At 39.8% G+C, this 14937-nt stretch overlaps 1 protein-coding gene across 2 annotated transcripts; it reads left to right on the top strand.

The window, feature by feature from the left end:
* The first annotated feature begins 423 nt into the window (after positions 1-423).
* On the top strand, positions 424-13334 carry stx17 (syntaxin 17). 2 transcript variants are annotated; one of them, XM_062422159.1, is made up of 8 exons: positions 424-597; positions 1905-2113; positions 2218-2283; positions 5096-5422; positions 7272-7322; positions 9537-9623; positions 10585-10621; positions 12303-12535. In XM_062422159.1, the coding sequence occupies exons 2-8, from the start codon at positions 1991-1993 to the stop codon at positions 12392-12394; spliced, it is 783 nt and encodes a 260-aa protein (XP_062278143.1). In that variant the 5' UTR covers positions 424-597; positions 1905-1990; the 3' UTR covers positions 12395-12535. The 2 variants fall into 2 exon arrangements, with proteins under 2 accessions (XP_062278143.1, XP_062278142.1); XM_062422158.1 differs by lacking the exon at positions 10585-10621 and having other exon boundaries at positions 12303-13334.
* The last annotated feature ends 1603 nt before the right edge of the window (positions 13335-14937 follow it).

Below are 14937 nucleotides of genomic sequence, written 5' to 3' on the forward strand. Positions count from 1 at the left end.
ATTAATTTAACAGTTCAGTTACATTACCTGTAACTTTAATCTGCTTTAATGATGGAGTATATTAAATCATTTTATTATAACTTTGTTTGGTTGAATTGTTTTGCCTAAAAATAAAATAATAAATAAATAAATAAATAAACAAATAAAATAAAAATCAGCCTTAAACTAGCATGACGTGGAAAACGTATGCATGCTATTGAATGTTTCAGTAATTTAAAAAAAAAAAGAAGGAAATTTCAATATAATTTAGAAAAAATGTTGATAACTGTGAGAGCAGAAAGTGGTGGTCAATAGTAAGTCTGTAGCTGTTTTCTATACTGCATTTTTATGGCGTCGCAGTGGCTTTTCGCTGAGGATACTGTGTTTAGGGGCAGATAATGAGGAACAGAAAGTGTCTTGAGCCGCTGGTTGTGGTCGGAAACTTTTGGCGGACGCACTCGGATGAGAGATGTTTACAAACAGCAAACTGTCAGAAACAAATGGAAGACGTCGTCGCAAATTAGCAAATATATATCATAGTTAATTTTCTCAACCGTGTGGACGCTCACAACAGGCTTTAGCGGACATAAATTGAATACTTGAATAGTGTTTTAGCTGGTAAGTGTCTCTAAAATGTCCTTTAAGTTTAGTTGAGCAATGATCGTCAGACAGCTGAACAAGTTAGTGTTATTGTAATAATATGTTAGCTACTGTGGCTAAAAATACAGCAGTCGATTCATTTAGTTATTAATACAGCCAGCAGCGGTACGATACTGTGTCAAAACACAGCACATGACTCTGCTAAAACTAGACTGAGAGTCAAATGTAAGATTTTCTTTCCGGATTCACACCTTGTTTTAGTTTTAGATGACCTAACACCTGTTTCCTGTCGCAGGTTAGCGGGGTGAATAGGGATATCATTCTGTGTAATCTATTATTTATTTGGCTTTAAAGGAATAATATTGGTAAAATATTATATTTGCCCATTTTGAAACTGGCACTTTGTTATCCTGTTTTTTTTTCTTCTGTCCAGTGAAATCATAAAAACATAAAAGTATAATGTTGTTTAGAACCCCTGAGCTTGGCTGAAAAGCTTGACCTGTTTTGCATTTAGTAAATATTTGTTTTGGCTCCACATAACCACTTAAATAACTGAAATGATTTGTTGGTTTTAGGGCTACAGATTTATCCATCATCGATTATCCTCGATTAATCCATTAATCTTTTGGTCTATAAGATATCAAACACATGGCTTCAAATTGCTTGTTTTGTCTGACTCACAGTATAAAATGTTAAAATTGTTGATTAACTGTCCTAAATGAAAAGGAAAGACATTAAATCATCACATTTGAGAAGAGGGAACCATTAAATGGTTGGCATTTCTCTGACAATTGAATAATGCATCAATTGACTAATACATCAATTGACTGATGGTTGCAGCTCCACTCAGTTTATTGAGTAGTCGACTGACAAAAAATTAATCCACAACTATTTCTATAATTTCTATAACTCATTGTAGGCAAAATTAGTATTCACACTGAGTATAATGAAATACCTGCAGGTTTTAAATGTAGAGACTTCAAGACAGACTCTTCAACTTAAGATTTTTTGGATCTTTTTATAGCATATATTATGGGCTGAACACCCTCATCTTATGAAAATGATCAATTACTAATGAAAATGACAATTAGAAGCAACCCTAATTAGCATTTTTCTAAACATCTTCCTCATACAGTTTTACATACAGTCAGGATATAATATTTTAGCGACTCTTTTCACAGAGTGGAAGGATGTTGGCAAGAAAAAATATTGGTTCATGTTATGGAGATGCCAATTTTAGATGTGTGGGCAGATTCCAATGTGTCACAGAGTTTATTAATTTGATTTATGTATTTATTAAACTGATACTCTGCTGATATTTACAGTGTGTGTGGGGGCAGAGATATAAAGCTGAGCAGGTGCAGTGTCTAAGTTACACAGAGGTGTTGGCTGTGGGCAGTCAGCAGGACACATGGCAGAGGAAGGCCACAAGCTGACACTGAGGCGCCTGGAGGCACCAATCCTCAAGTTCATTAAAGTAGCTCTACCCACGGACCTGGAGAGACTGCAGAAACACCACGATAACATACTGAAGGTGACGGCTGAAATCTGGCCGAACACATGATCACACTTTCACGTCCACACTCTTACTTCCAGTCCGCAGATAGACATCTGAAGCTTTTCCCTTCATCTTTGCAGTACCAGCACAGCCAGCAATGGGACCGCCTTCATCAGGAGCATATCAATGCCAGCCGAACTGTTCAGGTATAACATGATACTCTATAAATTGTGTGTGTGTGTGTGTGTGTGTGTCAGTGTGACCAACAGAGATATCAATACTTAGCTAGTAACTGATATTCTCCTCTAATTTTAGAAAACATGATGTATGGCCACAATGTCATGTTACCATACGAGGAATTCCAGTTTCTTCATAACACTAAACTTCACATTCATAACAATCAGCCTGTATGTCAGCACAGAGGAATTTGGTATATCATCCAAGTTTGTGCCTGGCGGATATGTGAATATGAGGATTGTTTAGATGATAATGTGAGTCATTGCCCCTTAAAAATTCCTGAACCATCATGACTCTGCAACTGCGTAGCATTTTTCTTAATCCAGATTCTTATGAGCTCATTTTAGGAGACACTTGATGTGGCGACCACATTTTTTTCCCAGTTTGAAAAAAAAGAAAAAGAGAAAAGAACACAGGCACTTGACAAAAAAAATTCTGAACAGAATGTCCAACTTACTTTTTTGCCAACCAAATCTGGTGGCCTACATTAGAGACCATTTTTGGTACAAGGGGTTCCAACATGAGCACACACTGTTGTCAAATAGCCACAATCATGTCACATGATAGCAACTAAACCATCTCCATGACAATACAGTGACTCCATCCACGGAGAAAGACCACGAGATGTAATTGAATAAATGTGTCTAATCCATTAATTTAGTATGCACAAAAAATTAAAAAGAAAAAAAAAATGTCCCTGTACTTCTAAAAATCAGGGCAAGAAAAGAGATACCGCCAAACCTCAAATGGTCCTTCTCTTCTGTGTGTGTGTGTGTGTGTGTGTGTGTGTGTGTGTCTGTGTGTGTGTGTGTGTGTGTGTGTGTGTGTGTGTGTGTGTGTGTGTAAGTGTAAGTACTCGTGTACTTGTTCACATGGTGAGTGTGAAATGCCTTGGGGGATGTTGTTGCCTGGAAGCCACCATGTCTCTAAAGGTGAAATAACTCCAAACAGGCACACACCTATCCTCTCACGATTACCCTACAAACCCCAGAGACACACACAGAGTGCTTTCCCATGTCTGCAAGGTGTTAATCCTGAGTAGGGGTTAGTCTACTACCCTGCTGGAGATGTGTGTTTGTGCGTGTGTGTGTTGTTGGTTTGTGTGTTTAGTAGGGCTGAACAATATTATCGAAATCGCAATATGGCCGAGTGCAATATCCAAATCGCAGGAGCTACCATAAAGGTAAAATGTGTCACTACGTACCATTATAAATGAAGCACTGTCATTGTCACGAGTCATTTTCCCCAGACGTAAATAAACGTACTTGTTTGGTACAGACCCCAGCAAAAATCACATCATCATCATCATTTTTATAGTTTTGTCAGTGTTTCTCCAAAAATTAAAGAAAGAAATCTCTGTACATCTGAGTAGTGGCAGGTGTGTCAGGGGAAAGAGCAATCAAATACTGAAAAAAGCTCCTACACACTGTCTCGCTCACTGCTGTTTGTTTTATTGAGACACAACATTTCATCAGGCATTATTATCCTGCCTGATGAAGGTTGGATAGACTGAAATGTTGTGACTCAATAAAACAGTGTGCGGGAGGTTTTTAAAAAATGTTTAATTATATTTTGTTATACATTTGTCAGTGAAAGTGAAACTCAAAAATTACCATTCCCACTAAGATTGTGACTCATATTGCAATCTCAGTATCTGTTATGATTTTTTTTTTTTGCGTATTGCTAAGCTCGTATGTAAGTATGTATGATAGATAGATAAATAAATAGATAGATAGATGAGTCTTTCTGCCTGTTTATTTTTTATCCATCTTATATCTTATATCCATATTCTTTCTTCTTCCAGAAACAGGCTGCATTCTCTCCCCTCTACTTTTTGGTGATTGGCATGTATCCCCACTAGCCTAGTGCCATGCTTACCCCCAAGAGAAAGGCACAGGCAGACTCTGTACCCCCGCCTTTACCACACCGGCCATAGTAAACACTATGAAGACAGGGGCACGTAGTCAATACTGTTTTATCATGAATATTTGCTAGTGTGTGTGTGTGTGTGTGTGTGTGTGTGTGTGTGTGTGTGTGTGTGTGTGTGTGTGTGTGTGTGTGTGTGTGTGTGTGTGTGTGTTGTGTGTGTGTGTGTGTGTGTGTGTGTGTGCACTCTCAGCGTGTGTGTTTGAGCTACGTACGGTTAATTTGCAGGCTGACAGGTGCCTGAACTGTTGGTGTTAATCAGTGTGTTTTTCAGTTTTATGTACAAGCGTGAGGACAAGCATATGCATGTATGTTTATTCATGTTGTGTAATTAGCAGTTGTGTTATCGGCAGCGCGCTGACCCCCTGAGCCCGGGTCGTGCTGTGGCCTGGAGGGCTGATGGCTGGGGTGTAATCCTCCTGTCACCCTCAGGGCACGGCAGGATGAGGGGGGCTCGTATTCCCCATCCTCATATCCGAACCTTATTAAGGCCTCCCACCCCCTCCCACTCCTTTCGACTCATGCACACACATTTCTATCATCAGAACAGTTCTCTAGGATGCTGAGCCTGTCAGCATTCCCACTGGTGCAACAGGCAAAATTAACAAAAATTATTACTTTTCAAGGCATTTAAAGGGAGTTATTTGTAGAGTTGTTTGTTAGGATAATTTTGTGCCCTGTGCTTATATGTTACCAGGTAACAGCAGTAGAAATCAATTTAATTGTAATGTTGTGCATCTTTAACTGCAGGTTTTTGCTTTGTGTCCATTAATCAAGTAATTATAAGTCTCTTCCCCTCCGAAATGTCTCATGCATGACACTCAAACTCATTGCTTCTCGTCTGTCTCCCTGCAGCAGTTAAGAGCAAATATCAGAGAGATGGAGAAGCTGTGCACCCGGGTCCGTGCCGAAGACACCGCCGCTCTAGAGAGGCTTGTCAAGCCAGTCAGAGACCGAGCGTCAGCCGCCACACAAGACTTTCTGCATTTGCACTCTAACCCCGTCCCTCAGCCTGCGCCAGCGTTGCCACCTGCTGCTCAGTCGTCCAGCTGTGTGTCTAGCAGTTACCATGATGATGACGATGGGGGCGAGGACCCTGTGTCTGGCAGGCAAATTCAGCTCCACCTTCCAGAAATCCCTGCTGATCAGAGTGCGGCTGAGTCGTGGGACAACCTGGAAGAGGTATGAATCTCGTTTCCTCCACATAGACTTTTGTAAACTATAGCCCGGTTATCTTGATCTATTTTATACATATTTTATGTATGTGAAGCTCTCCATTTTTTGTATTTAGGTTCAAGGTGTACAGTGTATCACTCAGGGTTTAGAAGCTGCTTAAGTAATATCAAGCTTCAATTTCTCTTTTAAATTGTAAAATCAAAAACAAGGCCAGACGTTATTTTTAATTTGGACAGGCGCTGCTCAAGTCTCAGCTCTTGTGGCGTTGCATCATCCTACACATTTAGATTTTTCTTTCCGCGTAACGTCCATTTGATCATGAACAAAGGAAGTGAACGTGTTGTTTTTTCACACACCACTATTAAACATGCTTTAACTACAGTCACCAACAAGTTAATATCTCTCCGCTGATTAAATAAATGTCAACTCTTAATATCTTTGGTAAGATAAATGTAATAATAATGTTTTTTTGCTAGATGTCACTATGAAATTCAAATCATGTCCATTTGAAGTAACAGCTGCCAATGTGGTAGTGTATTTGAAATGAGTGAGCCCGTCATCATATTTACAGTAGAGGTTCTCTGTAGTCAGCGAGGGAAATAAAATGTGTTCAGGTAAAGCGACCAATCCCAAAAGAAAATGAAGAAGACAGATGAAGTAAGACCTGAGTTATGTTCAGTTAAGCAAACACAACAACAATGGAGAGATCTGAAGCTATTTGCTCAGTGGATCAGGTGAAAATAATTCAGGGAGGAATAGTAGAAGCAGAAACAACCACAGGTTACAGGTTTTTTTTTTTACCTTGTGTGCTTTGTAACGGAAAAACACTCACAGTGTGCCAGCTCGACTTGAGTGATGACTCAGCATGACTACCCCCAAAAAGACGGAAAAACGCCATAGTGTTAGCGGAGCAGATGATCATATAAAGAAATCTGCCACAAGCCAACGTCGACTCTATCTGAAGTAGAAAAAAACATTCAGAGCAGTCTGAAGTCGGTGAGTTTTGCTCAGAGGAACATCCAACGTTGTAACATCACTGAAAATAACGAAAAACCTTAATCAATTCTCTTTAAGGACCAGTGAGTAAGATTTAGTAAGATTTACTTTGAAGCATGTAGGAGAACCTACGATGGCCATGAAATTCTCAAAGAACGCAAAAGGCCCTTTTTAAAGCCGGTGTTTGTTTTGTCCATTCTGGGCTACTGAAGAAACATGGTGGTACAACATGGTGGGTTTTGTGGAGGAGGACCTGCTCCTTATGTAGACATAAAGGGTTCATGCTAAGGTAACGAAAACACAATTATTCTTATTTACAGGTGATTTTACACTTATTAAAACATACCTATAATTATTATATTCCATTTCTGCCAAGTCTGTTCTGCTGGATGGCACTAAATTCTACACACTGCACCTTTAACGATGGTACTGCATTACAATGTGAGAGTGATAACAATACCAGTATGCACAATACCAGGACCTTGAAATGGAAGAAACTAAATGAAATTCAGCCATCATCAGTGTTCTTATTTACATCTTTACAGTTTTACTCAAAATTCTCAGAAGAGCCATGTTGAATAAAACTTAACACTAAGTATAGATAGAAAAGTATTTTCCATCTTGTCTGTACTAAATGTTGCCATGGTTACATGCATTATTCATGTATATGCAATTGACCCACCCTCCTTTAACCTGCTCCTGCAGACGCACTTATTTCACTCTGCTCTACTGTAATACATACAACACACATTAATATTCACTCTCATTAGTTCATGTGATTGTCAGTCGCAGACACTGACTGTATGGATGGACTGTGGCCTTAAACAATTAAAAAAATACAGTATTTTTTTCCTCTCAGGGTCTGAAGGAGCTGAGTGGTTTGGTGACGGAGTTCTCTCTGCTCGTCCATGTAAGTACGAACACTTAACTCTGATTTTGTGCTTCCTGGCGGCTGTGTTCACGTTTCAATGCTATACGCATTTCTCTGCCTATCTACATGTGTGCACAGCTACCCCTATGAGCGAAAACAGTGTGACAGCCTATAGTGTTTCCACGAAGTGGTGTGTATTTGACCATGTGTGCTCGTGTTGCCGGAGAAGGTTCCTCTGAGACGAGGCTACGCAGATCAGTTCAGGACTACTGCAGGGGCCCCAGAGGCCCTTCACAGAGGCAAGGGGAGAGATTGAGGAGTAGAGGAGGGAGGATTTGTGGGAGGATGGGAGGGTGTCCACAGGGGGGAAGAGGTGGGGGAACAAGGGATAAATCGGAGCAGGTGGAGAACAGACGGCTCAGATTATCGCTCTATCCTCGGGGATGGAGGGAGAGAAGCAGGGAGGACGAGTGAAGGAGAGATTAACAGTGAAAGAGAAAGAGAGAGTGAAGATGTAGTTAGGGTTGAAAACAGACTGAGGCTTGGGAGTGGAAGGGGGGGGGGGGGTGCAGAAAGAGCATAGACATGTTGTTGTGGTGTCTCTAGGGTGAGAGAAGCCGTTAGAGGAGTAATATTCCAGCGCTCAGCCACAGTGGAAATACTGAGTGAGTGTGTGGTTGTGTCTGTACATACGTCACTTTAGTGGCTGTTCCGGCTGTTTTTCTGTGTTTTTATCTGTGTTTTTTCTTTGTTCTAAGGCCACAAAATCACAAAATCATATAAGCGTATATGTGATTATTGTCCCTACTATGATTAAATGACAATGACAGTATTTTCATTATTAACATGATTCATTTACTTTTAAAAGTATTTCTTCTAGTCTATTATTTAGTTTGACTAAATGTTACAAAAATTCCGTTTGAAACAGAGCTGCAACAATTAGTCGAGTAATCTGCAACAATTAGTCGAGTAATCTGCAACTATTTTGATAACTGAATAAACATGTTGAGTCATGTTTTAAGAAAGAAAAGCCCAAATTCTCTGATTCTAGCTTCTTTTCCACTTTTGGTCTGGATTAAAGAAAACATTTGAGGATGTCACTTTAGGCTTTGAGAAACATTTCATAAACCAAACGATCAATCAGTTAATCAAGAAAATAATCATCAGATTAAGTGATAATAAAATGAAATAGAACTATGCTCTATATCCAGCAATTTTTATTTTTTTTATTTTTACTTGATAAATCACTAAAATGGTTTATTTTTCCCCAAAAAATGAAATTCTTTATAGATACAATAATCAATTATTCGATTCAGCAGATTTTCATTGTATCAAAAGCTTCCACATTAAATAATAATAGAAAATCACAGTTTCTCTCTGGCCAGCTGTTGCAAACAGTCTTGAGGATCATATTCAGTAACAAAAAATGATTTAACAACTCAGCCTCATTACAATGTCCACTCAGCTCTGGAGCTTTAAATTGTATCACACAGTCCTCCTCAGCAGACACAGTTTGCCCAGTTTTTCAGGATTGTATCTCTAATCATGCAGCTCTGTCTGGTCTTGATGAAGCGGTTTGCTCTTGATCGAGCGAAAAGAAGAGGTGATCTGTGAATGAGAGTGGCAAGATCAGGTCTGTCAGAACAGGTTTTAAGTTTTTACACTGGTATGTGTGAAAGAAGTGTTAAAAATGGAGAGGAAAAAGGGGCTGAATCTGTCAAATAGCTCAGAGTGAGAGGGAGCAACAGGGAGAGGCCACACTGAGGACAGGTGAGGAGAAGGAGAAGAAAAGAGTGCTCCGGTTGTTGTTTGGTCACTGTGTCCATCCAGCCCTCATGTGGAGAGAGACAGCTGCCACTCTGAATATTTCATGAGATCAACACAATGCCACACACACACACACACACACACACACACACACACACACACACACACACACACACACACACACACACACACACACACACACACACACACACACACACACACACACACACACACACACACACACACAATCTGACCCCGCGCCCAGTGTAATCTCCCTTTGAATATACCTACATCCTCTGCACACACTTGTACACACTCTCATCATGTCAACTTGTTGCGCGGAGCAGAATTTGTAGTAAAAAATAAACGTAATACATGACAGGTGGTTGCTCTTTCACACATGTATGTTTGCATCTGTGAATATTCTTTCTTGAATGTGTGTTTGTGTGTGTTTGTGTTTGTGTGTGTCTAACCCCTGTGCATCAGTCCCAGCAGGAGAAGATTGACAGCATAGAGGACAACGTCAACACAGCCGCTGCCAACGTGGAGGAGGGGACCAAGAGCCTGGGGAAGGTGTGTATGTGCTTGTGTGCCCTGATGATCTGATGCCTGTGTGTGTGTGTGGTGTGTGTGGTGTTTGGGAGCTGGGGAGATCGATGGCACTTTGCCTCCCAGCCATTCCAGAGCGTTTGTTCCTATTGATCTGTTCGAATACGGAGGAAAGCTGCAATTAAGGAAATAGAGAGAGGAGAGGGATAGAGAGGAGTGGAGGGGAGGAAGAGTGATAGAGAGGTTGGATGAGAGCGGCGACAAGATGTGTGTGTGTATGTGTGCAGCATTAAGGAGAGGTTTGAATGACTGTCTAATAGTTTTTTCAGGAGCAGCATTCACTTCAACACACTCTTACGCTGATCTGCACTGAGAGTAACTCAGAGGACCAACTCAGCGCCTTTTCACACATATTACACAATTAAAGTGTTGAACTTTTGACTGTAATACTCAGAATGAATCACCTGTTTATCTCACACATACACACATTTTCCACCATCAAAAAATACATTTTTAAAACTTTACTTTCAGCTTTTAACACCTGTCAGGTTTTTTGCTCAAACTTTTAAGAACCTAATGAAGATGTAAAATAAATAGATTGTAATTACAGACACTTAGAGATAGTGAAGACAGTGTGCTACTAAAAACCTGTAAATGTGAATGCTGGTATATAAATAAGCTAAAATGAAAAAAGGCCTATTAAGAGCCTAGTCACTCATATTAAGAAAAAAACAAAAACTAAATAAACAAAAACAATTCTGTCTCTCTCTCTCTCCCCCTCCCCCCCTCTATGTTTCTATGTGTGTATATATGTATATATATATATGTATGTATGTATGTATATGTATGTATGTATATACATGTATATAGACACACACACACACACACACACACACACACACACACACACACACACACACACACACACACACACACACACACACACACACACATATGTTTGTAATTATTTATTTATGTGTCCCAGTTACTAAGATTTCTGCCATCACTCCAGTACAATAGAGGTGAGTTAAATTTCTTTTGTGATGCTTAAATTCAACAGCAGCATCCCTTTCTCATTACTCTGGATAATCCGCCCACTTGTACACAGTTTTCATAGGGACTGTATTTTTTGTCAGACAGTAAATCTAATGAAAACTGTTCGAAAGCCAGAGCATTTAGAGCATCTCTGTAGAAGAGACGTTACTCTATTTAATTTCAGTACTGTTGAAATAATTATTAACAATTATGATCAACTTTTTTTGAATCTTTTGAATTTTGTGTTGAGAGGTAATGTTGTACCAGTAATTTATAAAACAATCATTGTGACAACCAGTATACCATACAGACCTAGACAATACACAGCTTAAACTGACAAGTACAGAAAAATCATGACACAACCCCTCAAAACAACACATGAGAAGTTTTAAAAAAAACAACAACAAAAAGATATGGCTATTACATAATTATAATACTGTATAATAATTGTAGAGTTGGAGGTCCAATCCCAGGTTTCTCCTGTAGTTAATTTAGACACTGATGCCCAAATTGCTCCGAATATGTGTGTGTGTGCATGGAAAACAAACTCCATTTGGATTAAATTGTCTGTAATCTAATTATTTATTTATTTTTGTTTGTGATTTCATGCTGTGAGCAACACAAACATAAATGTAATCTCAGAATGTGACTATTACAGTAAAATCTCGGCAAATAAACCCCTAACTGTCTGCACAACAAGATACCACAGGTAAATGAGAACGTTTTTATTATGTAACGTGGGTTTACCAAACTTTTAACAGTTTGAACCTAACATTTATAAAATAAGTTCCTCAAATAATTAAATATTCTTTTTAAATTGCTATTTTCAATTAAATTTGCCCCAAATGGGAACGCAAACAAAGGTCGACCTCGCTGTAAGGTTGCTGGTAGATGTAATGGGCTGCACATTAAAGGAGGCGGAGGTGTGAAGAGATAACACAGATGAGAGGGATTTCAGATGTTTTAACTTGTTTTTAAAGCTTGCAATCTGTCATCAGGTCAGACAGCATTATGCGCGCACACACACACATATACACACATACACATATTTCCTCCATCCTCTACAACCTGCACCCAGAGTCCTTTTAACTCTGCTCAGATGAAATTAAAATTCCCTCAACTGCCACAGGGGTGGGGACAAGTAAAGCTAGCTTTTGAACTAGATTAATTTAATAGTGAAGTGTTAATCAAGTGTGTGTCCCTGTGTGTGTGTATGTGTGTGAGGACGGTCAGAGAATCAGTCATTAATTGCCATCAGCAAAGCACACCTTCCACTCTGATGATAACAGCCGTAATAACACACAGGCCACATCTCTCTGATTTCTCCTAAATGAAGATAATGAAAACGCTTTGATGCCGCTATGGAAGTGTCGGTTTACATTTACACAGGCTGGCTTGTTTGTGTCGTCTTTTTTTCTTTTTTTCCCCCTGTGGGTCGATGTGTGATCATGAAAGGATAGACACATCCAAACTCTATCGCAGAGTGTCTTGAAGCCACAAAGTAGTCTGGTGTGTGTGTGTGTGTGTGTGTGTGTGTGTGTGTGTGTGTGTGTGTGTGTTTGTGTGTTTGTGTGTTTGTGTGTTTGTGTGTGTGTGTGTGTGTGTGTGTGTGTGTGTGTGTGCGCGCTAAATTAAACTAGAACATATTTCTTCTTCCTGTCTCTCTAGGCGGTGGGCTACAAGTTGGCGTTGCTGCCGGTTGCCGGGGCGTTGCTGGGTGGAGTATTAGGAGGTCCACTGGGCCTGCTGGCTGGGTTTAAAGCTGCGGGGGTGGCTGCTGCTCTGGGAGGGGGTGCCCTGGGATATGCGGGGGGCAACGTGGTCCAAAAACAGCACAGAGCCCGAGTGGATCTACAGATGAAACAGCTGACAGCACCACCGACAGAAGAAGCAGCCGAATCAGAGTCAAGCAAAGACAAATGACCAAACGTGTGTGGTCAGTCGTCTCTGAGCTCAGGTGGTGTCTGATGACTGCCTGACGCGGTACAAACCAGACCTCCACCCTGCTCAGACCACCTCACAGATATTAAGTGTCGTCACCAAGTACTGCTGTAAAACTTTTATGCAACATAAGCATAAACGCAACAGTCAAATACTTTGATGTTTGGGCGTGAATGCTGTTTCTGTGAGGACATTAATCTAATTTTGTTCAAACTGACTTTTTAAAATTCTCAAGTTATTTACACTACAGTGCGGTTGGGTCATCCTGACATGGCTGCGAGCCAAATAAACCAAATAAATTAAATTAATTTCACTGAACCAACCATTCCGTGAAATGGTATCACTAACAAGAGCATTGTTTGTGTTCATGAAGCTGCCATCTTTTTTCAGATCCTTTTTTATTATCATGTTTTGCTATTTTATCTCAAAATGTGTGTATGCAGGAATAACTGTCCCATTGTGAGCAGCTGTAGTACTGAGATACAATAAGAATAATGCACGGAAAATGTTTTAACGTCACTCTGTTGTTATGTTTACTTAATCCAACTTTAAGTGGCACTTCCAATGTTTATATAAATAATGTTGTAAATAGGGGCTGTACATAGGGACTTGTTCTTGTGAAGTGTGGACGCGAAATTGCACAAAACCCGCCCAAAGTGCCACTTTCCAGATCACTTCAGCGACTGGAGTGTAAAAACCTGCCATGCATTGATTACATTGCTGCTGGTTTTTCTGCCAAATAAAATGTTGTCTTGTCAACAGGAGCGTTATTCATGGGAGGACGTGAACACTAAATGAAAACAGAGACAAAGCATCAGACAACACAACGTCCTGTAAAATGGTTTTTAATTTACTTTTTTTATTTTTTTACTCTTCTTCCCCTCTGAGATGAATGGTTTATAAATGGCATCACACCCCCCCCCCCCTCCCCTCCTGCTGCTGTTCTCCTGTATGTGTAGCTGATATGTCACTATGCAGGCATCTATTGGCCTCTATGGAAGGGCGGGACAGTACAAATTTAGCAATTTGTCCCCAAACCCTTATCTTAATCCCACTTTTGGATTCATTCAAACTCAGTGGATCTCAGGAATCTAGACTTGTACCAAAACCTCAAAGACATATAAAGAGACAAAACCATTTCTTAAGAGAATTCGTAGAAAGTGGCAGACTGTAAATTTCCACCATTTATCACATTGGGGGTTCCCGTCTTGTCTCTCAGCTTTTGACAACACTGGGAAGGACGCAGTCTTTCTCCCCCAGCATTTGTGACACATTTGACAACAGGCAACAGCATAAAAACAACAGCCATTTCATTAATTCATAATCATGTTAAAGTACACCATTTCAAAACAATTTTTTTTACCCCCTCGATTTGAATCCCAGGGACACAACTCAAATGTGTTATGGCAAATATTGTGTCTATATAAAGAGTATCCAGCCTCTCAGACTTTTCATGTTTTACAACAGTGGAGGTGATCAGCCTTTTAGACACTGAACAGTAAACTACTAGTTCCTACTGATTGTTCTTGGGCCCAAAATTAACAAAATACTTGATGGAGGCACCTTTGGCAACACTTGCAGCCTGAAGTCAACAGGTCTGTAAGAGCTTCACACTTTTGGATACCAATGCTTTCTCATTTTTCAGTCACTAAAAGTCTCAGAGAACATTTATTATTATTATTTAGGTCTTTGCACATTTGACTTTATGTTTGTCTTGCTTTAAAATACACAATCTTTCACTTAAACTTGTACCATCATAAGCCATCCAGGGCTAACTACAGAGAAGCCTCCACACAGCATGATGCTGCCACCACCAGGCTTCACAATGGGGGTAGTGCGTTTTTGGTGATGTGACAAAAAAAAACTAACTACATCCACTGTGATTCAATATTGTAAAACATTAAAAAGGTCCAAAATGTTCGATTTCTTTTTATAGACACTGTGACATCATAACCTAATAACCATTTAGTACCAAGGAGAGAAGGGGGTGCATCTCAATAGGCTGGAGTAGCTCTGTCTCTTTATCTTCTTTTTCAAGTCATGATTTTAAATTATTTTGCCCTTACCGAGTATGTCAAAATATTTTTCTATTCCTTCAGAACTGTGTGTGTGTGGAAAAGATGTGGAGATAAAGCTACTTCAAACAGGCATGTTGTTACAACTTGTGCTATACAAATGAGTTAGAGTAGAGTTGGTCATATTGAGATGCAGCCATGAGGTCAGTGAGACTAAACAAGCGTCTCCTAGCAGACAGGCTGAACTGGACTACCCACAGATAAGAACCATACAACTGGAGTGAAGGAGCTGTTCTGGTTTGTTTTGTCTACAAAAATCAGGGTGATGAAAAAGAAAGGAATAAAAT

Source organism: Scomber scombrus, chromosome 7, assembly GCF_963691925.1.
Source record: "Scomber scombrus chromosome 7, fScoSco1.1, whole genome shotgun sequence".
Lineage (NCBI taxonomy): Eukaryota > Metazoa > Chordata > Actinopteri > Scombriformes > Scombridae > Scomber > Scomber scombrus.